Below are 26,088 nucleotides of genomic sequence, written 5' to 3' on the forward strand. Positions count from 1 at the left end.
ATAAATTTGCCCTATTTTTGAATTGTGAATACTTAAAATAAAAAAGTGCTGTGGCTGCTCTACTTTTCCACTCCTTTCTTTCTTTGGGGAAGTGTTTGTTGGTTAAACCACAAGCAACCATTTATAATACATGTGTAGTTTCTGTGGAAAGCAGGTGCCAACGCCGCTTCGATTGTGTTTCCTGTTCCTCGCGTTCCTCCCTGATGTGCGAGATGCTTCCCTCATCATCTCTCGCATCTCGGCCTCTTTAATGTTCTCTGCAAATGAGTGTATTTCCCATTTAAAACCGTCCTACTGGTTTCTCTATTTGGTTCTGCCACATGAACACGGCCTGTCATGACTATCAAGGGGAGGCGAACCAGTGTTCCTGAGCTAAATGTTAAACTGTTCAAAGGCTCAGTGGTTCGCAGAAGGTTGTTAACCTTAATGCATTGCATATCCATTAAGCATTATGGAAATGGCTCCGGTGCGGCGTGATTGGTTTAACTGAAAGCTTATTAGCATCATATCTCGGGGAAAGGTAGGGAGTAGTGTCACATATACCAGGGGCGACATCTGCCTGCTATCAGACAACCTGGGCAGTGGTGGTGTGGGCTGTCTCATGGTAATATAGTGATCTTGTTAGGAGATACCGTGGAGGAGCTACCACCTCTATCTGCATGCAAAATGAGAGGAATTTCTGATTAATGAATGTGACAGCATATCCATCTATGGACTCTGCCCGCTTAGCCATGTTTGGTGGAGGCTTGTGTGGTACATCGTTGAGGATATGCTTTAAATCATCTTTACAGTGCGTGCATGCTACTTAGCTTTCAAATATAAGCCTGGTCTAATCCAAGTTGAAATTCTCATTGCAGGTAAGTGGTTCAACTATGGTATCATCTTCCTCGTGCTGATTTTGGACCTTAACATGTGGAAGAACCAGATCTTCTATAAGCCCTATGAATATGGGCAGTATGTTGGGCCTGGTGAGAAGATCTTCACAGTGGAGGAGCCAGAAACCCTCAAGGACTTCAATCACAGCACACTCACCTACGAGTGGCGCTCCACCAACGTTGACCCTAGGACCAACTTAACCTACGTGGAGCGGGACATGTTCCTCCACAGCCGCTACATTGGAGCCAGCTTGGATGTGAAATGCCTGGCCTTTATTCCGAGCCTAGTGGCGTTCGTACTCTTTGGGTTTTTCATCTGGCTGTTTGGTCGATTTCAGGACAGCGAGACCTTCACAGAAAATCCAGACAAGAGTTACGAGAGGATAAAGAGGAAGTCGCCATCCGAGTACAGCAAGGAGATGGGCGCGACGCCAGAGGAGACACATGTCACTATGACCGATAGCCTCAAACGATCGGGAACGCCGATGCTTCTGTCGGTGGATGGGCCGCACTTTGGAGCGACACCCTCTACGAACTCTACGATTTCCATGGAAACCCAAGAGACACATCCGAGCATTGTGATCGACAGCACGGAGCAGGATGAACCGGCAGTCTCTTTCGATGTTCACAAATTCTCCCCGTGACTTGACGAACCTCTGAAACTTTGCACCTGCAGACAGGTTGGAACCAACATGATCAATGGTAAACAACTCGAGCATGTTTATTCAGGACAGCACGAGATGTCAGAGGAGGATCTTTAACACAGTTCTTCAAGTGAAGGACAGAGTGTTATTTACCTAGCCTAACCTTGATGGCTGTTCCAGTCATATTAATATATTTTTGTACCAAAAGCATTTTAAAAGTCTTTAAATGGCACCAATTCTGATACATAGCAGATCCATTGCAAAACCTCAACTGACCAGGTGCTACCTTGGATTTTACATTTTCCTAATTCAATTTTGTCAAGGTACACTAACGGGTGCCTGTAACAGAGAACTATTTCTACAGATGTGACCTTTGGTTAGTGGAGTTTTATTGTTTCAAAACAGTGTTATAACTACAGCAGTGCCTTGATATTTGACATATTCAGATACGCAAAGCATATTCTAAACAGCCTGTGTGACCATCCGGATCTGCTTTACTAATGTCTGACATACTGTATGCTCTTACCATATCGACATCATGTTACCTCATTTGATCCTGAAACTTTATCGTTTTAATTTATTCTCATGCGATGTCACTCTTACTACGTTTTAATTGTGTTTATGACCATCGGTGTACGGTGACGACCTCCTCATTTACCCTCACTTGATTTTAGTTGCAAAGATAATAAATGCAATCAGCAGAGATCAAATAGCTAAGCAGCAAGCCACCTCATGATTGCTTATGCGGCTGCTGCACCTTTACTGAATACCAACAGAGGGAGAAAAGGTGGTTTTTGCCCTTGGCATAAACATAAATGTAAACCATTGAAGTGCAGCGGTGACTTCTCCAAAGCTCAGGGCTTCTTTATGTAAAGCTAATGGTTGTAAAAGCAGATTTTCTTTCCTGTTTTATTGCATGAAAGAAAAGGTGCATTATCCTACTGTAAAAGAAACCCTCATTTCAAACATAACTAAAAGCTGCAGCATTTTAGCTTAAACTGGCTTTAATGTGTAAAAGTGTTTGTACACCTAAGTTTGGGGGGTGTTTGGTCCAAAAACATGTTCTTTTTTGTTTTTTTATACAATAAAATAACCATCTAAATTAAGTTTGTTGTTAATTATATAATGAACTTGCTCATGCTTTTGACCAAAGATGCTCAATCATGCAGTATTTTGAACATATTTGCAAGAAAATGTGATGATTTGAGACAAAGACATGTACGCACCGAGACAACGCAAGATAGCATGTGCTCTTGTTGTACTCTGCATTGATATATAATGCACAATATTACACTGTGGCTGCAGAAATAAGAAACTATGACATATATCTATATGATATTTCTCAAATAGTCTGCTTTGTTTGCCAATGAAAGGCACAGCAGTCATCATGTAACAGAATATGACCAGATTTCTTACATTTTGTAAACTTATCTACAGTACAAATTAATATAATTACATTCACATTAATGGATTATCGTTAAATTTTTTTTATCTTTAATTTTTGAAATGACAAAAACAATTAAAATGTCTTTTATTTAAGGTTGAGGTCCTGTTCTGGTAGAACATTACACAGTGGAGTTTTCTGCATTTGTCTTTTTGTGTGTGTGAACTGGAAGCAGAGCGAGAGAGAGATGTCCACTTGTGTCTGTACATGATGTTTTATACTTAACAGTCCGTGTGTGTGTGTGCAGACACATGTGAAGTGTGTAGGTGTTTGCTGCTACACTTCTTTTCAACAAAGGCCATTCTGTGAAGAGGTCAATTTATTCAGCATAATTGGTTTGCAGCTTTTGGTTTAGTAATTATCCTTTTATACATTAAAGCTCTGTGAAGACATTAGATATTAGTGTTTTACCAAAGGGCAGAACCTCTTTGGACATGAAGGGGCTCTAATATGTTTGGAATGCAGCTGTAATTGTTTGGGTTAAAAGTGAGGCCTTTGTCTTGTTCGGACTGTTTTCATTGTGTTGTGCTGCATAACTGACAATTCCTACAAGTTCCTCTCTGTTTTTTGAAGCAAAGGGGATTGTTTTGTGTTTCCACAGTGTACTGTACTACTGTTGAACCTTGTGCTACCAATAAATTAATACATTTTTTACATTCTGTATCGCTTGACCACTTTCCTTAATTCTTTTTGAACAAGGTTGATGATCTCGATAAGTAACTCGCAAGTTAAGTTCTGCTTTTCAGTTTTTCTATATGCTTGGGAAGTATAGTTGCCAAGCAACAGTGCAGGTCAAGCTTCTTGCATCTGCTGACCCAATTAATGTGGGCAACAGGAGAAATAATGATACTATCTCTTCACAAGGACACTCGAATACGTAGCCTGCATACACATAGCACCCAGCTCAGATTAGCAGGAGTTCTCCTCTGAGCCTGTCCGTTGTTTGATTTATGCCAGTGGGAAACAATTTGAATTTGTTACTTGTTTTGTTCCCCGGCGGGATTTGTTTATAGAACATGTCTACGTGTAAATGAGTTATAGATTGGATCGAAAATGTCTGAGGGATGAAAACTGAACTCACTGCCGACAGAATTGGTTCCCAGTGTGGTGTTGGGACTCCTCCATTGAGGTTGAGAGAAAAATCTGAAGGGCCTTGAGATGATTGATAATATATTAAAGAAGAAAAAAAATGTGCTTTGTTACAGAGAATTATGGCACAGTACGGCTTTTCATCTTTGCTGTTTTGCCATGCACGCCGCTTGGCTCTGGATGGCAGTGCCGGATGATCAGAGCCACGCTGGATTCAAGAGGAAATTTTGAAAGGAATGTTGCGAAATTTTTTAAAGGCACTGAAAGAGTCCTACAAATGTTAGGGATCACATTTATAGAGTGAACGAGAGCCAGTCGCCCACTGTGCATTTAGTGTTAATCGGCGAATGTTACTGTGCGAATTTGCTAAATTTATATGACACGGATGGTAGACATAAACACCAGGATATAGTTATTGTGAGCTCTTCAACTTTTACCCTTTATCTCAAAGTGCAGCTGTGTCTAAATAAGAGATGCCGATTATGAGAAAGGGCTGAAATCCAACCAGTGGTTAATGAGAAAATACCACACAGAGGAGTGCGTTATGACAGATCTGTGATGTAACAGTTATTCACTTTCACTAGGAAATATTCAACAATTCTTCTAAGACTCTTGGATGTGCTGATCGCAAATTTAACTATAAAACAATCTAATTTAAATTGTTTGTTCTATTAAAAATGCTCCAACACCACAAACACGGTCATGTGGTCCAGTTTGGCGACTCAAATGAGCTGGGAGCTATTCTGTGTCGACATCCATGTATTATATGTACATATTCATGCTTATAATATAGGATTTCACTCTCTTTTTGGGGACTACCAGATGTTACCCTTCAGATCAAGTCCCATACACGCATCTTGGCCTTGCAGGGTTTTTTTTCTTGTAAGCTCTTCTGTTTTGACATATATGCAAAGATTCTATTAAAAAGGGTTGCATGTAAGCCTAAATCTAACCCATTCTTAAAGCATGTGGTTGTTAATAGATAAAAGGGACTGCAGGGGTTGCTGCTGATAAAAAGTGGTTGATCGTTTTAGGTTAAATCATGTTAAACAGTGACTGTTTCATCCATCAGCTGTAGAAAGCTGCTTCACGGGCCTGGAATCCAACCACCGGTTTAACACAACAGAGGAGTGAGTTATGAAAAATCTGTAATGTGACAGAAGCAGTTAAACAAACTGATGTGAGACTATGCTATCGCAGGTGTCTTCCAATCCAGCACTCCATTGTCAGTAACCGTGTATCCCGGGATGTGTAATTGCACCCACAACACTTGAATCCTGCTGTGCCATTCACTGCAAAATTAGCTTTAATAAGAGCCTCAGCTAGATTGCTTCAGTAGTAAATATTAAAACACCTGCAAGCAGATTTGTGAATACCTGAGGTCTCACGGATGCTTGTTGTTTGTCTGTGAAATAAATCCCATTGCCAGAGTGTATTAGCTGTTTTTACTGAGGCCTCTTCCAAGTCTGCCATTGGGCTGAGAAATTAGATATTGATTTTTTTTTTTTTTTTTTTTTGAGGACCATGCAGAAAGTGAGAGAGCACATCAAAACAGGCATTTCAAAAAAAATGTTTATGGGGTGTTGGAGCCTGATACCCACGTTGTCTTAAAAGTGTATCGACTTCTCCCTCATTGCCGTGGATGCATTCGTGTTGGAAACGTTCATGATCAATTCCTTTCTGTCTGGTAATCAAATTTTTAGCTTGCTTCTTTTTTTCATGACAGAGAAGCTTTCTTTCAAACTGACTTCAGGCACCTTTGAAATGTTCCCCATTATTTACTATTTGTTCCAATAGCATGTCTACAAATCCAAAAAGACATAAGAACTGCTTTTTGAGGGAGGATATGAAGCACTATTGTTGGACCTAGAGCTAAATATAAGGCAGAAAAATTCTCTAGAGGGAATGAGCCATAGCTACAGATCAACTGGAATCTTCTCTACTGTCTTTGAGCTATCCTCCAATTAGATCAGTGTATCATGTCCTGGCATGGCCCATCACTCTGTGCTGGCAGCTCCGTGACTCTTAGAGACCTTGTGAAATTTATCAGTACTGTCAGTCCCAGCCAGCTACAAGGTTTCCCTTCAGTCTTTTCACCAAGTCTGAGATGGTTTCTGTCCCCAGTGGCCACAAGGGAAAGAGAATTCATCAGCAATTCCTTCTGCGGGTTTCTGATACCTAACAGAGGAACATGTGGCTCGGATAAATCTCTCAGAACCTCCAACAAGTCACTCAGAGGACTGAAACCCCAGGGGTGGGTTTGTGATAATGATGTCTGCCTTACTCTTCCTGTGTCGAGGAAGAGGATCAAATTTTATTCAAATTGTTCGTAAGTTATATAAAATGAAGAGCTGCTTGGTGAATATTAAAAAAAAATTCAGTTGCAATGTCCTTCAGTGGAGCAGCAGGTAAATGATGATAAAATCCAGTGTTGGGGAAAAATGTCTCTTTTTTTTTTTTACCAACATTGGACCTACAAAACTGAAAATATCAATCAGAAAAATATCTAATAGAAAGATATCTGTCACTGTGCAGCGTATTTCTTTGTGAACAGTGGAAAAAGTTGATCTTGACATTGTAAGCCTTGCTGCAAAACTCACACACTGCACTGTTTTAAATAGTTTTATATAATATGTTAAAGTTCAGCTCCATCTCCCGACCTAAGCACACTGAGATTTAAATCAGCTGATATTTTCAGGTGACTGAAATACCAGAAAATACTAGGCAAGGCAAGGCAAGTTTATTTGTATAGCACAATTCAACAACAAGGTGATTCAAAGTGCTTTACAGAGACATTAGAAACAAGAACAAATAAAAAGCATGATTTAAAATTGAATAAAACAAGCAAATAAACTAACTAACTAATTAACAAACAAACAAACAAACAACAGTATATAAAATCAAAACAGATAAAATCAGAGATAAAATCAGTAGTTAAATGTAAGTTTTGAAATTTAAGCTTAAAGTGTGGATTTGGTGCTTTATTCAAATGCAGCTGAGAACAGGTGAGTCTTCAACCTGGATTTAAATAAACTGAGTGTTTCAGCTGATCTGAGGCTTTCTGGGAGTTTGTTCCAGATATAAGGAGCATAAAAGCTGAATGCAGCTTCTCCGTGTCTGGTTCTGACTCTGGGAACTGATAAAAGACCGGATCCAGATGACCTGAGGGATCTGGATGGTTCATACTGGGTCAGGAGGTCACTGATGTATTTTGGTCCTAAACCATTCAGAGCTTTATAGGCCAGCATCAGAACTTTAAAGTCTATCCTCTGACGGACAGGCAGCCAGTGTAAGAACCTCAGAGCTGGACTGATGTGGTCCACTTTTTTGGTCTTAGTGAGGACTCGAGCAGCAGAGTTCTGAATGAGCTGTAGTTGTCTGACTGATTTTTTAGGTAGACCTGTAAAGATGCTGTTACAGTAATCAAGCCTACTAAAGATGAATGCATGGACTAGTTTTTCCAGGTCCTGTTGAGACATCAGATCTTTTATCCTTGATATATTCTTGAGGTGATAGTAAGCTGACTTTGTTATTGTCTTTATGTGTTTTTCTAAGTTTAGGTCTGCATCCATCACTACACCCAAATTTCTCGCCTGGTTTGTGGTTTTTAGATGTATAGATTGAAGTTCTCTGGTGACCTGTAATCGTTTTTCTTTGGCGCCAAAGACTATTACCTCAGTTTTGTTTTTGTTTAGCTGGAGAAAATTGTGGCACAACCAGTCATTGATTTCCTCAATGCATTTACCAAGAGCCTGTACAGGGCCTCGGTCTCCTGGTGACATTGTGATATATATTTGTATGTCATCTGCATAGCTGTGATAGTTTATTTTGTTGTTGTTTATAATCTGTGCCAGTGGGAGCATGTAGATGTTAAACAGAAGGGGTCCCAAGATGGAACCTTGGGGAACTCCACATGTGATACTTGTCTGCTCAGATGTGAAGTTACCTATTGATACAAAGTATTTCCTGTTTTCTACGTATGTTTTGAACCAGTTTAGTACAGTTCCTGAAAGACCTGTCCAGTTCTCCAGTCGTTTGAGTAATATGTTGTGGTCAACTGTATCAAATACTGCACTGAGATCCAGTAAAACTAGGACTGACATTTTTCCACTGTCTGTATTCAGACATATGTCATTAAACACTTTGGTCAGAGCGGTTTCAGTGCTGTGGTTCTGTCTAAAACCTGACTGGAAGGCATCGTAGCAATTATTCTGTTTTAAGAAGTAACTGAGCTGTTGAGAAACTGCTTTTTCAATGATCTTACTTAAAAATGGGAGATTTGAGATCGGCCTGTAGTTGTTCATTTGTGTCTTGTCAAGATTGTCCTTTTTCAGTATAGGTTTGATTACAGCAGTTTTTAGTGGTTCTGGAAACACACCTGATAATAAAGAAAAGTTGACGATCTGTAACAGGTCTGACTCTAAAGTCTTTGAGACCTTTTTGAAAAAACTTGTTGGCAGGACATCTAAACAGCAGGAGGAGGAGTTCAGTTGACCTAAGATGTCCTCCAGGTCTTTGCTGTTAATAGGTTGAAACTGTTTCATGGTGTTTAAACAGCTTTTTGGTGGACATCCTGGATCTGCTGTTGATGTACCAATTGCTTGTCTAATTTTTTGGATTTTTTCAGTGAAGAATTTGGCAAAGTCATTGCAGGCCATGGTCGAATGAAGTTCAGCTGCCACTGACACAGGAGGGTTTGTTAGCCTGTCAACTGTAGAAAATAAGACCCGAGCATTATGGCTGTTTTTAGTGATGATGTCAGAGAAGTAGGACCTCCTTGCATTCCTCAGTTGTAAATTATAATTGTGAAGTTTCTCTTTATAAATGTCATAATGAACCTGGAGGTTTGTTTTTCTCCATCTGCGCTCAGCTTTCCTACACTCTCTTTTTTCATTTTTCACCAGTGTGGAGTTTCTCCATGGAGACTTTTTCCTTCCAGAGATAACCTTCACCTTAATGGGAGCAATAGTGTCCATTACATTTAACATGTTAGCATTGAAGCTATTGACGAGCTCATTGACTGACCCTCTGGACAGGTCAGGTGTTAATGGGAAGACCTGGTTAAAAATTGCACTACTGTGTTCAGTTATACACCGTTTTGTGATCACTGTTGTTGATATATTTGTGTGGGCTGAGATTTTACTTTCAAAGAAAACACAGTAATGATCAGACAGGCCCACATCAGACACAGTAACCTTTGAAATGCTCAGGCCTTTGGAGATCAGTAGGTCAAGAGTGTGTCCTCTATTATGTGTGGCCTCTGTTACATGCTGAGTCAGCCCAAAGTTGCCCAGAGTGTTACTCAGGTCTTTAGTCCCTTTGTCCTGAGGGTTGTCCACATGAATGTTAAAATCCCCAGCAATAATTACACAGTCAAAATCAACACAGATCACAGACAGCAGTTCACTGAGGTCATTAAAAAAGTCTGTGCAGTATTTGGGAGGCCTGTAAACATTAAGAAACACAACTTTGGATGGGGCCTTCAGCTGTAAAGCCACATATTCAAAAGACTGAAATAGTAAGTCATAGCAACTGACCAAGAGACAGGGGTGTAATTTCGAGGAGGGTTAGGGGGGTTATGACCCCCCCCCCTTCAGTAATGAGACCCAACCAATATAACTCCCCAATAAAATTATGAATTATCTTGCATAAATAGGCTGTTGATTTTCTTTACTCATTTCAGGTATTACCAGCAAAATAGTTGCATGTTTATGTTTAATCATCTGGGAATTTACCCAGATTTATTTATTTATTTAGACAGAGATCTTGATCCCCCAAATGTTCAGCACAAAATTACGCAGATGCCAACAGTCAGAGAGGAGTGTCCGGAATGCATGGAACTGATAGGAAGGCAACAGTAATTAAAGAAACAAAAAAACACTCTTTGCAACTGAGGAAAAAGCATCAAAACATTGAAGCAGATGGCCTGCACTAGCAGAAGACCACACTGGGTACCACTACTGGTACTGAGGCTTCAGTTTTCTAAAATTGGACAATAAAAGCCTGGAGAAATGTTGAGACTTGATTGCTGCTGTGACATTAAGATGGCAGGGTCAGAATTTGGTGTAACCATCATGAACGCGTGTATCCACCAAATTTGCTATCGGTGGTGTGTGGGATATTTTCTTGGCTCACTTTGTGCCCCTTAGTCCCAATTCAGAATTGCGTAAACACCACAGCTTACCTGAGCATTGTTGCCGCCCGTGCCCATCTCTTTGTGACCACAGCGTTCCCTGCTTTCCGACTGCTGCTTCCAGCAGGATAGCACACCTCCTGGTTTCCAGCAACTTGTTGAGTCAGTGCTACAAAGAATTAAGACAGTTCTGAAACCAAAATGGGGGTCTGTATACTAAACTGTATAATACAGTTTTGTTAATCTCCTGAGGAGGTTCTTCGTCGATTAAAAACAAGTTCATATGAAATAATCAGTACTAAATATCCTGATTGTAGCACCTTTGGCTGCACCCACAGTTGAAGCTGGAACCAAAAGCTATAGGTGCTGTGGGCACAGTGAGCACTTGTGTGGATGTTTGCTGTAACACAGACAATTCAAAGCGGCTTCCATTCTTGCTTTGGCTCATGCACTACATGCTTATGCATTAAGTCAATCCCGCACAAGCTGTGACAAATAAGCAGAATGAACAGAGTTTACCCTGCAGCGATAAGAGGTACAAATACACGCAAATGCTATAAACTGCACATGTCCATGTAATTCCCTACACATAGTACATGCATGAGATTGCCAAGTCCAAAAAAGATGATTTTCAGGTGATTGTATTATTGCATGCTCCTGGTATCTTTTTGTCAGATAAAGACCCTTCTCATTCTTCAGAGTGCAGTGGATTTTGCAGACCAATTAGAGCAATTTGAAGGCTATAAGATCACTGAAAATGACATGTCAGCCCAAATGTATTACTAATGCGTTTTTTTTTCTCTTGATTTAAACTCCACACTTAAAGTAAAACTGACTTTTCACTGTTGCCTTGCTTCACCAGCTACAATCACAATGATATGTGTGGTCATTAACAGTGAATATAGGACAGGCAGTGAAGTGGACTCCCCGTGGGTACAGGCATCTGTTGCAGAGGGTTCAGCACTGCCATGGAAAATTGGACATTTAGGAGCCAGCTGGAGGACCAGTCTGCCCTGCTGTGCCACCACTACTCAGGTGCCCACTGGCTTCATGCCACCACCAGCTAGAAGCCACTGGACCAAAGCAGGCCAGATGGTGCCCTTGCCAACCAACGAGCAGCCGCTGTGAACTGTCCACTGCACACTGTCCACTGCCCTATCATTCAACTCAGGGATGAGTTTGGAGTCATGATAACCTGAGTTAAAAAAAGTTTTTGGAGCGAGAGCGATGCAGAAACAAAAAAAAAAGGCTCAAGTGAGCAGAGTGTGTGTTGGAATATAAATGGGCCCCCATTACGTTGCGTGTTTGTTAATGTAAGCAGCTGCGAGGTAGAATCAGTTCGTGGAGAGAGACTTTTCCACAGGGAAATAAAGCCATCTCCGGGCTGAACTCATTTGTCTGTGGCTGTGAAGGGATAGATAATTATATTAGGAGCTTTAAGTGCTCTTCTGCGATACAAGTATTACTACCATCTCCAAAGGCACAGGACAAAGTCAGGAGGAGAGAGGAATCCATGTGCTACAATTGCGGCAGTCGTTGCTCTGCATCCAAATATGCAGACATGAAAGTGTATCCACCACACGGGGCTTTGTATAAAATCCAATCACTGATAGAACGCTGTTAGATCTATAAATCACACAAATTTACTTATCCAGTGTACAATATCTGCGGGGGACAAAATCTCTGACTTTCCTCAGAACAAATTAGTTTTGATCAGTGTTTGTTCTCTTAATTGTTTGAGCTTCACTGTGCAGAATAATGTACGTTCACAGCGTGGCACTAATTCCAATTCATCAGTCAAAAGCGTAAAGTTCCCCCAACCTGAGTGTAAGGTGTGCACCGTCACAGCTAGTTTGGAAGTGAATCACGAGCAGCTTAAACTTAAAGCCAAGCTTGCGTGGCACAAACACTGAGAACAAGGTCTTTGAGTGTGGTAGGACGCATTTTGTGTCTGGTTATTCATTTTTTCACAGAACTAGGAGTAGTAAAAAGGCATTGGATTTTTTTAATGGAAAAAGATATTATTCAAAGCAGATCATTTTTATATCTAATCTTAACACAAGCCTGGCGATGGTTCTAAAAGGGCACGTTTACAAACCATCTTTTATGTGCAAGGCATCAAATATACACCAGCATTCATAATCAGTCAATCTATCAGTGTTTATTTCATTTTTAATGTGTGACTGCAATAATATGACCGATGCGTTCACATTAAAATGTTTTACTGCTGCAACCCGTGGAAGGGAAATTCGTTTTAAGTGTTTTATGTACACATGGCTACCTGAATCGACTAATGATGCGTCATATTTTATAAACTGGGTAATCTGTCTGTAAAATATAACTACATAAGTAGTGTGTTTGTTTCATGCTCAAGTCACTCCCTGTATGTTTAGTTTCCACAGCCGTTTCTTGCCTCACCTGTAGCCAGTCTGCCAGTTGACATAGTCTATAAAGTCCTCCACTGCCCTTTTGCTCTTTGTCCGATCGACTTCACAATCTCAAGCTGTCCAGACATTTTTTTGTTTTCACTCTGCTTGTGGGCTTTCTTTGTTCCCTCTGTTTTTCTTATGTGTAGGGTTCCTCGTCTCCTCTTTTTACGTCCTCCTGCCTGGGACCCGGAAATCAATCTCAGTATCCCATGTTGAAGGATTTCTGAATTGCTAAAATGGATCAGAGAGGAGAAGGCGGGCTTGCAGAGGAGCTATGATCGAGGATGCGCAGGTGTATCCTGTGCATCAGCATATAAAAGAGGCGTGGCACACAGCCAGAATACATAAACCGTGGTGGGTGATTCTTCAAACAAGCAGTGATTTGTATTGTTTCGGTTTTTAAGATGATTGTGAGGCATGTGATTCAGGGTTTGGGTTTTTTTTCCAGTATTTGTATGTGTGTGAGACAGAGGGTGTGATATCTTGCCACATTGCAACTTTAATTAAAACAGCCATGAATATTTAAAAAAATGCAAACAGTGTTACCTCTGACTTCACAAAGCACAGGTGTAGTTGGGCTTGAGATTGCTTTAAAATAAGGCTCTGGAGCAATACTACATCATGTTATATACTCAATGGCTCAGCTCACATCTCTGATTGGAGTGACTAGGATCGAAGGAGAGGAAAGGAGGGGATGTGCAATGAGAAAGAGGGGAGGTTTTTAACTTTTTGTCCACACCTTTGTTTGCATATTTTCAATCTCCTAGAAATGATTAGAAAATGGATTTAAGACTTTAATCTGCCTGATTTCCTTTTTAGGGGTCTTTTCCTCTGAACAGTCACAGTGTCTTACACTCTGAGACTTCAGCAAAGTTTACTGCATGTCATGCTGTGCCACATGGATCTAATAAATCCAGTTTTATGTATGCAGACTGTAAGATGATATAGTCTAATCTGCTCAGGCGCTACAGCACATGGTTACAATCCCTTCTCCATTTGTTCCCACGCTATACATTCATCGGTGCAGTCATGCTGGAGGATGAGTACAGACAAACACGTCTGCTACCTAAAGTTAATCAGATTTTCTTCTTTGTTGGAATAATCGCAAACATTTTGTAATGCATGTTTGTGTTTTACAAACTAACAGTGAACCCAGAAACCTAAAAATCTAATTGAAGCCACTGTATGGCCAATAAAATCTCATATCTGTTAAATCGTGATAAATCCAAATTACATAAGAAAAAGACAAGCAATTAATGTAAATGGAAATACTTTATTTCACTATTACACAATAACAAGCTGGAAAAAAAATTACAAAAAAGAGAAATGGAACAAAATGCTGCAAAGCACCACATAATTTAGACGACTCAAATGTGGCAACGGAACCTTATGCTAACTGCCTTTGCTCTAGCTAATGTATCATCATCATCATCATCATCATCATCGAGAATTTAGAAATCAAAAAATATTTGGACATCAAGCAGAGTCATGCCAGTAATAGTAATATTTTACAGTTTCATGTAGCAATGATTGGGAGTGGGGAATGGTGATCCTTAAAGGTTCACTCTAAGTGGTGAGACATAACAAAGTGGTGGGTTTCAGGAAACCGTAGTCCATCATCTGTTTGGTATGATATACATTTGCATTTGGTATAAAGGAGTTGAGGAAGCAGGCGCCGGTCATAGAGTATTTGCTCTACGAGTTAAAGCTTAGCACCAGATGGGTGGAGTTTACTGTACAGAACATACAATCAACTGTGGCTAATCAGAAGGGAAAGAAAAATACCTGAAAGGTTACATTTTTTTTTACAATTGTCTGTATTTGACAATGTGACACTGGGTGTGTTATTCTGAACTTCCACCCATCTGATTCAGCAGGCCAAAACAAATCCTTACAACGCAAACACTATGTGACCCACGTCTGTGAGGAGGACAGTGAAGAGACACAGGGATGGTGTTATTTTTTATGTATTTTTTTTGTATTTTTTTACATGGAGAACACTGTACAGGTGCCTTCAGATCTGCCAGGACTAAAGGCACATGGGATCCACTGAGCAACAGATGTGTCCATTCTGGAAACACAAAGAAAGAGAAAGAAGAGAGGCACAAGTTTGTTACAATTTAACCTCAGGGCAGCTCGTTTTTTCAACCAGATAATATTTTTGGGTAACAGCAGTGCTGCGGCACACAGACTTGGTTTGGTATTTAGAGTTTGTCTGGGCGCTAACTGATACAAGGTGGCGATTTCTCACTGAGAAATGTGAACGGTCACAGAGTCACTTTGGTTTAACCCCTTCTACGATGCGTGTACCCCGGACGTCCCTGTAGTTGGGACTATGCTGCATTTGTTCTAAAAAATAAAACTCATGCACAGTGAAGAGGCTGAGTGTTAATGCTAAAACTAAAAGGATGAAAAATTGCTGTGCTTCATTTCTGTTGAATCAGAAAACTGACTCTTTATAATTACTTTCAAATTTACACTTTTGATATTTCCACAAAGCAATGTCGAAAATCTCTAGCTGGCCTGGTGATGAGGGTGAGGATGCTGCATTTCAAGTATCCAAGAGGCCAAGGTTTTTAATTTTAGGCTTGCATTGTAAAGCTGCTACTCCAAGGACTGTTTTTAGGTGAATTTAAAAACTGCGTGCTTAAATAAAATTTGCCCCCCCCCCAAAAAAAGATGCATAACCTAAAGATGCCTCCCCTCCCCTGCGACCCTGACTCGCATAGAAGAAGAAAATGGCTGGATAGATGAATGGATGGTAGAGATTCCAAAAATTATGATGTTTATTGAAAGTCCTCAGAGAATAGCTGTTATTTTCTGTCTGAGATGCGGACATCATTGCAGGCACGCGCGACGAGAATATTTAATAGTAGAATTTCAAGTGAGGGAGTCAGCCTTGGTGGATTAAGTCCTAAAGCTCAGGCAAACAATTTACGCTCACATTTGGTAATGAAGAGGATATTGCCTGCATAGTTTACTCTCCCCGTGACTGCTCAGCGCTGCAAAATAAAAACTCACGAAGAGCAGCTTTCTCCATCTGATTTACTTGAGCTGCTGATGTGAGTGTTTCTCCAGACGTTTTCAGCACTTCATCCTCAAACCTGTGTGCTCCTTTAGCAGAGGGAAGAATACATCCATGATTTCCTGCTGCAGCCGAGCCAGAGGCCAGGAAAAATGACGCTGCCAGAATTTCAGTTCATTTTCATTTAAAAGAACAGTTCTACATTTAAAAAAAAAATTGCTCATTATAACTCAGGTTACAGACCTGAAACAGGAGTCTTGTCATCACTCTGAGGTTGCGAGGCAACCAGTGGATTTACAGCAAGTTGCCGCTCCGAACCAAGAAGCAGGCCAGCACGTTACATTGTAAACCTATAACTTATTTTTACACCCTAATTAACAACTAATTAAAAATGTTAATTAGTGACCTTTAAAGGAGCTGGTAGGTTTATTACCACTCAACAGAGCCTGTTTCTAGCTTTAATCTAACCGACTGCAGCTTCATATTTAGCAGAAATACAGTGCAGTGCATCCGAGTAAGACATTCTCATCTAATCCTAAACAAGAAAAATAAAAAGCACATTTCCCGAAAGTATCAAAGTTCTGCTTCACAGAAAACTGCATTCTTGTTAATAAATATAAATAAAACATGTAATCTATGATCTAATAAACTCAAAATTAGAAAGGGAATAATTGCGGAACAGAACATCATATCTTATTTATTTGAATTGATACAGCAGCCGTCTTGTTCTTAGAATGAATATTAGATTCATTTTTTTCCCCACAGCAATTACTGTGTGCATCTTGGTTTAACTAAATAGCTCCCAATAACTGCCCTTTTACAACAACTGGTAAATTCAACTTCTGTGAGGTGTTAAAGATGCACAAATTGCCTTTCTGTTGCAAATACTAGTACTCTGTTTTTGCCCCCTGAAAAAGCACAAAGGGTTCTCACTTTTCAAGCCATTTTTCTTTTGTGTCTTGCCTGCCACGAACTAGAGAAACTGTAATTTGCTGTTTCCATGCTGCCGGCAGGACTAGCAGCTTACCTTGCACTGGCACAGAGTGCACTCTGTGCCATGTTTAATCCAGGAGGAGCCGCTGAAGCGTGAGATGTTGTGCTCGTCCGTACATGTCTTGGTGATGTCGTTGCGGATGGTGTCGGCCTGGCAGGGGTCGGTGACACAGCGGGGACAGCACTCGCCCTCGGGCACCACAGTAAACTCGCAGTCCACAGGCGGGCACGGCAGAGGCCAGCAATCCACCTGCCCCTGCTGCGAAGGTGGAGATGGAATTTGAAAAGGATAGCCGAGCAGAGAGAGAGAAAAAGAAAAATAATCACTGCAAATGCACTTTGCATTTCCTGTGTCTAAACAAGTTATTCACTCAAATGCACATTTCTCCTGACGTAGTGTATTTGTATGCTGGAGGGACCGTCTCGACTTGTAAGGAAGCTAGAAAAATAAAGATGAGCGGCACAGTCTTCCGGCAGCGTCAGCAGTTTTTCCAGACTGTGGAGGTAAATGTTCCACCTTTCTAATTGACTTGTTCTAGTCTCGTTGTTCTCCTATTAATCTTACAGCAAACTTTCGGCGCAGAAAGCCTTCTTGGATTTTTGCCGCTGCCGTTTTTACTGGCCTGAGAAAACGGGTCATAGATTTTGTCCATCCTTGCAACTCTTAACCGAACTGTACTCTACATCATTCTGTCCTGACCCACTTCTGCTCGTGCTGTCATACATGTGCATATCTGCCGCGCGCCTTATTGAAATGAAATATGAGTTCAGACTGTTTATGTTTAAGCACACCAGCAGATATAAAAGGGGTGCGCACGCATGGTGAGGTTTGATGCAAGTGTCCCACCGGGGATATTCAATATCTCTCAAAATCATCTGACTCAGCGTTTCAAAAATGTTGTAGTAAATTAGGCTGGCTATAAAGCGCGCTCTCACACAGAGCTAATGCCCACTCCCTGCTTCTGTGCTGTGTGTAAACATTCGAAGTGGGAAATCCCCCCGAGTGGCACTTTCTGCTCGCTGCCAGAGGGAGGGATTGAGTGTAGCCTCAGGTATCTGTTCCACACTGTGATAGGAGACGATGTCATCTTTGTCTGTTTATGCAGATGTGGTCTGTTATCATACAGGAGAGGCTGATGTCGGGCACAGCTTTTTACAAACAACTGACGCTGGACTTTGATATCTTTGTGATACTTCAGATGAAATCATTTTTTAATATGTCTCCATTCACGATATCTCACTGCTATTTAATCTCTAGATGTAAAGATTTGCTGTTTTTAAGACTGAATGTTACAAAATGCCTCTGGGAAATTAGAACTGGTGACATTTATCTTTGCTTGGGAATTAGCCTGCAATAATTATGCCATTTTTATTCTCAAAAATGAAGCTACTATCTACATGTATGGTTGTAAAAATCAATGGTTTCTTTGATATTTTGGTGATTTAACAAGATGGCAAATTGCAAGTGGCCCGCGTGTGCGCGGTCTGCAAAGGCCACACTCTTGATTTCAAATGATTGCACGGTTCATACAAAAGGATTCACATCTTGGACTTGAGAGAATGTTTTGCCCATCTCCCTGCTGTCACTGTGTATTTTAAGGCCCCCGCTGAGTCTGGACAGCCATGCCTCTGCTAAGTGTAGCAGCATTCAAGGTTCATTTCACGTCCCTGTCACGCTACTGGAGCCCCAGTACGGTATCGCGGGAGCAGCCTTCTCCCTTTCAAGTGCTGCTCTTTGTACTGCGTGTGCTGGTGGCCCTTTGCTCTGCGTGCGCCTCTGTGCATCTTAAACTGAGCATGTTTTATGTCTATCTGTGCGTACATGTGGACATATGTAGGATGTGTGCAGATTTTCAAGCACACGTATACTATGTTTACATTGTGTGTGTGTGTGTGTGCGTGTGTGTGTTGTTACAGGCGTGCCTGCAATCTCAAATGTGCTCGTGTCTGCTCGTGTCAACACGAGGGCCTACACTGAGTACTGTTTCAGCGAGAGCGATGCTGAAGCAAACCCATTTTCAGCCAACTGCGCTTCCCCGCTGCCCCTCTGCTGAGCGGTGATTTTCAAGCTCTTCTATAATGGCTCGCTGTAAGAAATCCAAAAAAGCAGCTCTCAGGTCCAGGCATCAGGACGGCATTACAATAGAGGGAGGGAGGGGTGCGAGAGGAAATGACATTGCTATTGCTACTCAGACCATAAATCTGTCAGAGTGGAGCCAATTTATGGTATCTTAGCTGCAAGTACGGCTGATCTTTAAAGGCAACAAAAAGAGGATGAAATAAATAGAAAAACAAGAGTTGTAAAGTGCTGCTCTGAGATCCAAAGCAAAGACGGTTTGTGAGTCATTCAACAGAGGAACTGACACTGGTGTGGGTGAGTGTTACAGCATGTTGGAGGAAGGGGTGGGGTTAGGAGAAGACAGTGGGGTAGAATCTAAAGCCTTCAATTTGCATGTGATATGCATATGGTAATATGGTAAGAGGGGCAACACAGGTGGGAAGATTTATTGTTTTTGTCAGGTTTGTTGGGAAACGCAAAACGCCTCCCTGTTGCTTCAACATAAACACTGTTAAAACCTTGAAAAGGTCAACGCAGCAGAAGATGTGAACACAAAGAAAGCGGCGCATACGTCTGACTGAGAAAGATCTGTGTAGTGAACGAAATGCTGTTTTGTTTCGAATGGGAAATGGGATTAGATGTAGAGGACACTCGAAACTAGCACCTCAGACATACACGCTGCAGAACCTCCTCAAAGCACAGGAATAACACTCCCTGTTTCACCCTCCCACCTCATAGGCGACACTGTTCCCCTAACCTTGAATGTCTTCTCCAGTAAAACGTGTAATTCCAGCACAGCAGAGAGCAGCCCTTACAGTTCTTTGAATTCTTTAAAATTTCAGTAATCACTTGCTTTGGTTTTCCACTTGTGCAGAAGAAAGAAATCTTCATTTTCTCCTCTCTGCAACCTCCCTATTCACCTCTTAATCACTCCCCCCCTCTTGCCACAAAACATCTTTCCTTGACTTTTTTCGCAGAGCACATCTCTCATTCATGAGCATTTCCATGGAGACTGGAGTATTTGTTACATCTCTCGTGTGGGCACTGCGGCACGGCAACGAAGGCCTATGTTGTCTTCGCTATCACCTTAAACGACACTGCACGAAAGCGTTAAATACCTGCGCTCTTTGAAATATTATCAACGTGCAGGAGGGGGTTGGTACAAGCGCCCTTTACTCACCAGGCACTGACACTGCTGGCAGTTCTCCACCCACGTGTCCCCGCTGCCGTAGGTGAGCAGGCCGTTTTGATGCAGACACTGGCTGCTAAGTCGAGGGTCGCACTCGGGGCAGCAGAACAGGTCGGCGTTGGGATTGTCGCAGTCGCACACCATCCTGCGGCACATCACTTGGCCGGCCTGCGTGGGGAGCACAACTGAGCACTGAGCACAGGATGACGCATGGGCCAAAACAGCTGCACGCACAGACAAAGGCCTCTGCTTTGATGGGATCATTAAACATACATGTTGATGATTAATAATGTAATGAAGGCAGTCTAGCTCATGCCAAGAAAACTGTTCTGAAGCAGCAATTTATGACACGCCAGATTAAAGTGTGTACTCTATGCGTACTGATGCATAGTTTCTATTCATCAGCGTGGTGTTCTCAGTGTTTTCAGACTCCTTCCAAACTCATCAGAGTACAGGAAATAATCGGCAGCTTTGAGAAAGCGTGGTAGGAGTTTTAAGCTTTTTAGGATTTTCTAAGATTTTAAGAATTAACTATGAATTGGTTGAGAGAGAAGAAAAAAGAATTGCATGATAATTGATAATGAAAATAATCAGAACGACCCTGCAGTAGCCAGAAGGTGGTGAAAGGAACAGGAACTTCTGTTGATTGTTTCCACAGAATCTTTATATGTGCATTAATCACGGTGTTTCAAACGCATGTCTAGTATCCCGAGCCCAACAGCACCCATTCATAATAGCGTGCAAATTTTCCATCCAATCCCATTTTAATCGCCGTTTTGCCTTCTTGTTACTGTTTAATTCTAATATTTGGATATTTTTCTGTGGATATTCATACGGTTACATATTTCCCGGCTCAGGATGGATACAGACGATTGTAAAAATAGGAAGTCCGAATTAACTATAGAGCACAAAATTAAATTTGAGTATTTTAAAGGTCCCCTACATTTTGCACGACGACAGCTCGGATAGGCTTGAGTGCCCAGCCCTGAGCTGAAAAAGGAGTTAATAGAATGGATTGAAAATTGATTTCAAAGAGCATGAGTATGATTTCTTTTTTGTAACAAAACTGACAATAAAGTCTACCTTTCATTCCTTTACATTTTTTGTAAAGAATTGTCAGGAATGCATTCAATGTTGCCAGTTAACCTGGTATTTTGATATTTTTTTCTGAACATGTTTTTGAAATTGGTCCAGATGCATCGATGGGTTACACTCCACCCGTCAGCACTGCAATCAGAGCAAAACAATGAACTATTTGTGTACTGCTTGACCTCGGGCTGGATGCTCTTTGTCTTTTTTCTGGGGTTTGACTTTGGTTTCCCCTCTTCAGTTAATCGCAGCTCTCCATGTAATATCCGGCTGTGTCCACCCACTTCCAAAACAATAACATGTTTACTCCTCTGCTCACTGAACTGCTCAATACAACTAATTTTGACAGGCAGCTCTTCAATCTCTCAAATCAATTAATATGACTCATTTAATTAGGGAGCCATTTCTGCCCTGGACCTTTGTAATCAAATGAATAATTTGCTGCTTGATCATTCACTACCGACACTAATCCACTATAATCACCTTCCACTGCCGCCAGACACTTGGCATTAGGTTGAGTGAAATGCTGAAATGCAAAGTATGACTGCTCTGTGACCTGATAATCATGGAGGAAAAAAATGTGTTTAAGATGATGGAATGAGTTTTCTGGACCAACTGTTCCCAGATGCCTTGTCACTTTGATGTCAGGAATCAATCAAAACAAGTACATCAAGAGCCCCGATCACTCTGATAGACCTTTAAAAAGGACTATATAGAGAGAGTAGCTCATGCGCTTTAATTAAGTTGCTCACCACTACTGCATCATCTCCATCCATCCACCCATACATACATCCTGATTTTAGGACTCTAGTCATGCAAAAAGCATCAGATCAAAATTCATTCACATTTTCATGCATTTTCAGTTAGCGTTATTGCTACATTACTAGCTAGAGAATTAGCCTAGCAGACTGCATATCTAAGACGAAAAGCACTCAGACAGCACAAACCTACGCCAAGACAACTCCCTATCTGAGCTGTATTTACTTTTAAGGGAAGAGTATTGTATTTTGTATATAAACGTTATGTAGGAGGCGACCTGTTTAGAGTATACCCTACCCCTCACCCTATGGAAGCTGGAACAGGCTCCCGCCTCCTCACGATCCTAAATTGGACAAGCGGAAAATAATTGATGAATGGATGTTTCATTTGTAAATAACTGAGCATGAATAAACTTATTATATAATATAATAAGATACGGGACATTTTATGAAGGTTGGCATTATTTGACCTTAAAGAAGTGGCCAGAGGTTCAAACTAACATGATATTTACAATCCCCATATATCATTCCCTATATGCCTATATGTTCTCAATACAAACAACGGCAGGAACAAACATAGTTGTAATAAATAGCACTAAAAAGTATTATTATTGTTTTGACCTTTAGGAGAGGAAGGAGAGGTTGGGGGTCAAATGTAAAATTGTAAGTATAATTTCTAAAATAGCTTTTTGAAATCATTACATTGACCTTGGAGACCTTGGTGGATGTAAGTTTGATCAGAATTCATTCAAATCTTTTCAAGCTATCGTGTTAACGGACAGAACGCCATGCATGCAAATGCTACCAAAAACATAACCTCCCAGACAGAGGTAATAAAGACTGAAAGTTACACGTGTGGTAAATTGTCTGATCTTCTGCCGGTAATAAATGTTTAGCTCCACACACATTATTAAATTAATATTAAGGGAAGAGTCATTTAGGAAGCTGGCAGGCCAAAAGACTAAAAAAAGAAAAAGGAGATGTGAGACTGGAACCAGGAGCCTTCTGGTTATTACTGAAATACATTTGCTTTACTGCCCTTAGCCACTGGTTACAGTCAGTGTTGGTGACTTTTAATGATCTCTTTACAAAGAAGGACAAACTGAAATATCCTCACCTGTGGCTTGTTATATGTAAAAGCCAATCATTAATAAAGAATCAAGCTATTTCTGTACAATACTGCAAAGATTTAAAACTGTTCTGTCATTAAGAAAATAGCAAAAACTGGGAAAAATAATAAATACAATGCGTATTACGGTCAATTTTGAGCCTTTCTACCTCTGTTTTAATCTCCAACAGCTTTTTGAGACTTGTACCTCTTTCTTTAGCTGCTAAGAAATCAACAGCAATCACTGTAGCATGACGAAAATCTGTAGTTGCACTTCTTGCCATCTGTTTACCATGACTGGGTGAATGCTACAATTTCCAATTTCCACAGAGGCAGTAAATGAAATGCAATTTGCTAAGACGATTTTACATTTTTAGACTTTTTGAATTTCGAAAGGTCACTCAGGAGCTAATTCGCACTTCAAAGTTGCCAAAGCTGGGTGCAAATGTTTGCTGTTGATGGGGTGTGACAGTGCCCAAAGGTGGTCTCCCATTTGTCCTACATCAATTATCACATGTCATGTCTAATTAAAAATTAAAAAGGGAAAGAATCATTTGTTGCACTGCTGCGCTTTAGTTGTTGTTTTAATAAAATGTCACTGCTTGTTTAAAGAGAAGCACTCTGACTACAGGATAAAACAAAGTGACGCTTGCTGCTGATTGGTCCTGTGGGGAACAACATCATTCCGAAAGAAAACCAGGTTTACATTTGCTTTGTTATATTATTGTATTTCTGGTTTAAACACTTGGAAAGCAGAGTGAAAAATAACAGCGCTGAAAACGTTTCACGCCTGGATCAGCTGAACGCACATACTGTAAAAGTGTGCACGCGTCAGAGAGACAGGGGAAATCATTACTCGGCTATATACAGCCGTGGACACGTTTCCTCGTCTTTTCACTTGTCTGCCTCTTTCTGTTTCAGCGGATCCATTTACCTCTGCTTTGTTACTCTGTTCTTGGTTTGTTTGTTTCTTTGCTTTTCCTCTCAGCTTTCCTTGTCTCTGTATTCTCTGCATATGTCTCAGCCTGTTCATTACCTGGCAGGAGCACACCGAGCACCTATCGCTGTCCAGCACCCAGATTTGCCCGCTGTGCTTGACCTTGTTGTCATGGATACAGTCGCCGGTGCAGTTGTGCCCGTGGGGGCACCGACAGTCATAGCCTCCTTCCAGGTTGAAGCACACTGTGTCGTTGGCACAGGTGTTCCTTCCTGTCTTGCATTCATTAATATCTGCAGGGAATACAAAAAGCATGACATCATACATATGCTCTGTGCAGATAACAGTTTCTTCTTTCTTTTTTTTATTACAAGACCAGTAATGTTGCTTTAATAGCAGGGCGATAAGGTAAAAGCAGTTTTCCCTGTAAACGTTGATGCTCTTATATGTCGGTGAGCAGCCATGCTTTTATCTCTTTCAGGACAACAGTGCCCTGCCTCTCTGTATGTGAAAATCGCTGAATAGAGGATTTGAAATGCAATTGTAACGTGCAGCAATAGAACATTTTTCAAATCTTGCTGAGAACACGCAGTATACAGCTGTAATGTAACCCAGAAACCCACTTTTGGCAAAATTATAACTTTGCTTTGTGACGAACACACAGGCTATTTTTTTTAGGGTGGTTTTAATGCACTTTTTTCTCCCTCCTTTTCCTCTCACAACTCAAACTGACAGCTAAGATTGGGTCAACGAGTGGAGCAGCGCTAGCACTATTGTTACTGTAGATTGAGGGTTTCCGTTTTGACAGCTGACACTTTTTTCTGACAGGCTGAATCAGAGAGAATGTTTCCGAAAATGAACAGGCTGCAAAAGGAAATGTGATATTTTTAGGAAGGAAAACGCAACTCCTAACAACATATCTATGCAATCATACAGGCACACAAACGTTTCAAAAATAAAACAACACCGAAAAAAAACATCTCAAAAGTTAAGTGAGTTTTTCAAAGTGGATCACTTAAGATTTTTTTTCTTAAGGTTCAGATTTCAGAAGCACTATTTTCAGTGCCGGCTGTTGTAATTTGAAGCCCTCAATCCTGATACTGGGACTCAAAGAGAGGGACTTAATGATGTGATAAAAATGAGGCATAAAAAGCCTGTCAATAGAAAATGAATGGGTGTTGCCATTAATAGCGGTCTGTGGCATTCTTGCATTGCTGAAATGTATGAACTGGAATTTAATCCTCAATTAATGCAAGGACTTGAAAAAATTAAGGTCAAATATTGATAAAGTAGGTGCCTTATCCTCTTGAGCAGGCTTTACTCTAATTAAGTCAAATAACTTGAAAACTGAGTCGCTACAGTAAAGTTGGGCATTTGTGCTCTGAGATCACTCAGGTTGGATGCTGGGGTGATGGAGGGGTTGAAATAGCAGACAGATGAGAAATGCTCAACAGTCCATATCAAAATTTTTGGACCACTTGAAAAATGTCAAAAAAAAACCAAACATATTTTGCATGGTTGGATCTTAACAAGGTTCAAAGTAAGCTTCAAAATGCAACAAGAAGAAATGGGAGAGAGACAAAATGTTTTTTTGAGCATGCAATTTATTGAAAACAATGCTTTAACTGAAACAGGCTGTTTTACAGCTGATGAAAAGTTTAAGACCACATGCCTTTGAAAGGCAAAATCTGTGTAAAAATGTGGATTCATTGTCATTTTCTGTCAGGTAGTCACACTGTCATGACGTTCTGATGGCAAAGCCAAAAAAAACCATTCCATTTTTCAACATTGTCGGGTTGCTGAACTGCATATGCAGGGTCTCTTGCAGCGCGCCGTCGCTGCTGAGGTGGGACGCAGTAGTACAGTTATCTGGAATTTCTTAAATGATCCTGATCTGGGTTATGGAACAAAAAAGTCAAGTGGAAAACAAAAATAATTTCACCAGCACTGAGCCAGAGAATCCAATTGGCTGTCCACCAAGACACTGGACGATCCTCGACCCAGATTAAGGCCGTTACTAGCACCGATTGCAGCCCCATAACCATCAGACGGCATCTGAGACTGAAGGGATTCAAAAACAAAAAAGGTCTTCAAAGGCCTCGTCTGCTTGAATGCCACAGCACTGAGCGTTTGGACTTTGCAAGAGAGCACCAAACATGGGACATTGAAAGGTGGAAGAAAGTTTTATTCTCTGATGAGAAAAATGTAACCTTGTTGGTCCTCTTGATTTCCAATGTTACTGGCATGATGAGCAGATCCCACCTTAGATGTTTTTTACACGCCACGGTGGAGGGGGCGCCATAATGGTCTTTTCCC

At 40.9% G+C, this 26,088-nt stretch overlaps 2 protein-coding genes across 3 annotated transcripts in view; one reads left to right on the plus strand and one right to left on the minus strand.

The window, feature by feature from the left end:
• The window catches only part of tmem117 (transmembrane protein 117), a 46,929-nt gene extending 43,230 nt beyond the window's left edge, over nucleotides 1-3,699 (plus strand). Inside the window, exon 8 of one of the 2 annotated variants that reach the window (XM_085282705.1) lies at nucleotides 858-3,698. In XM_085282705.1, coding sequence (XP_085138831.1) covers nucleotides 858-1,519 — 662 coding nt within the window. In that variant the 3' untranslated portion in view covers nucleotides 1,520-3,698. Of the gene's footprint in view, nucleotides 1-857 lie in introns of both variants that reach the window. The other variant, XM_085282706.1, reaches the window with a different exon arrangement.
• A 10,168-nt stretch (nucleotides 3,700-13,867) lies between these two features.
• The window catches only part of nell2a (neural EGFL like 2a), a 90,676-nt gene continuing 78,455 nt past the window's right edge, over nucleotides 13,868-26,088 (minus strand). Inside the window, exons 17-20 of the mRNA XM_085282707.1 lie at nucleotides 23,872-24,065; nucleotides 19,872-20,048; nucleotides 16,667-16,891; nucleotides 13,868-14,685 (exon numbers count right to left, since the gene is read on the minus strand). Coding sequence (XP_085138833.1) covers nucleotides 14,644-14,685; nucleotides 16,667-16,891; nucleotides 19,872-20,048; nucleotides 23,872-24,065 — 638 coding nt within the window. The 3' untranslated portion in view covers nucleotides 13,868-14,643. The remainder of the gene's footprint in view (nucleotides 14,686-16,666; nucleotides 16,892-19,871; nucleotides 20,049-23,871; nucleotides 24,066-26,088) is intronic.

The sequence above is a fragment of the Mchenga conophoros genome, linkage group LG7 (genome assembly GCF_057382185.1).
Source record: "Mchenga conophoros isolate Kocher_MC1m ecotype Shallow Benthic linkage group LG7, M_conophoros_male_GT1.1, whole genome shotgun sequence".
In the NCBI taxonomy this organism is placed as follows: domain Eukaryota; kingdom Metazoa; phylum Chordata; class Actinopteri; order Cichliformes; family Cichlidae; genus Mchenga; species Mchenga conophoros.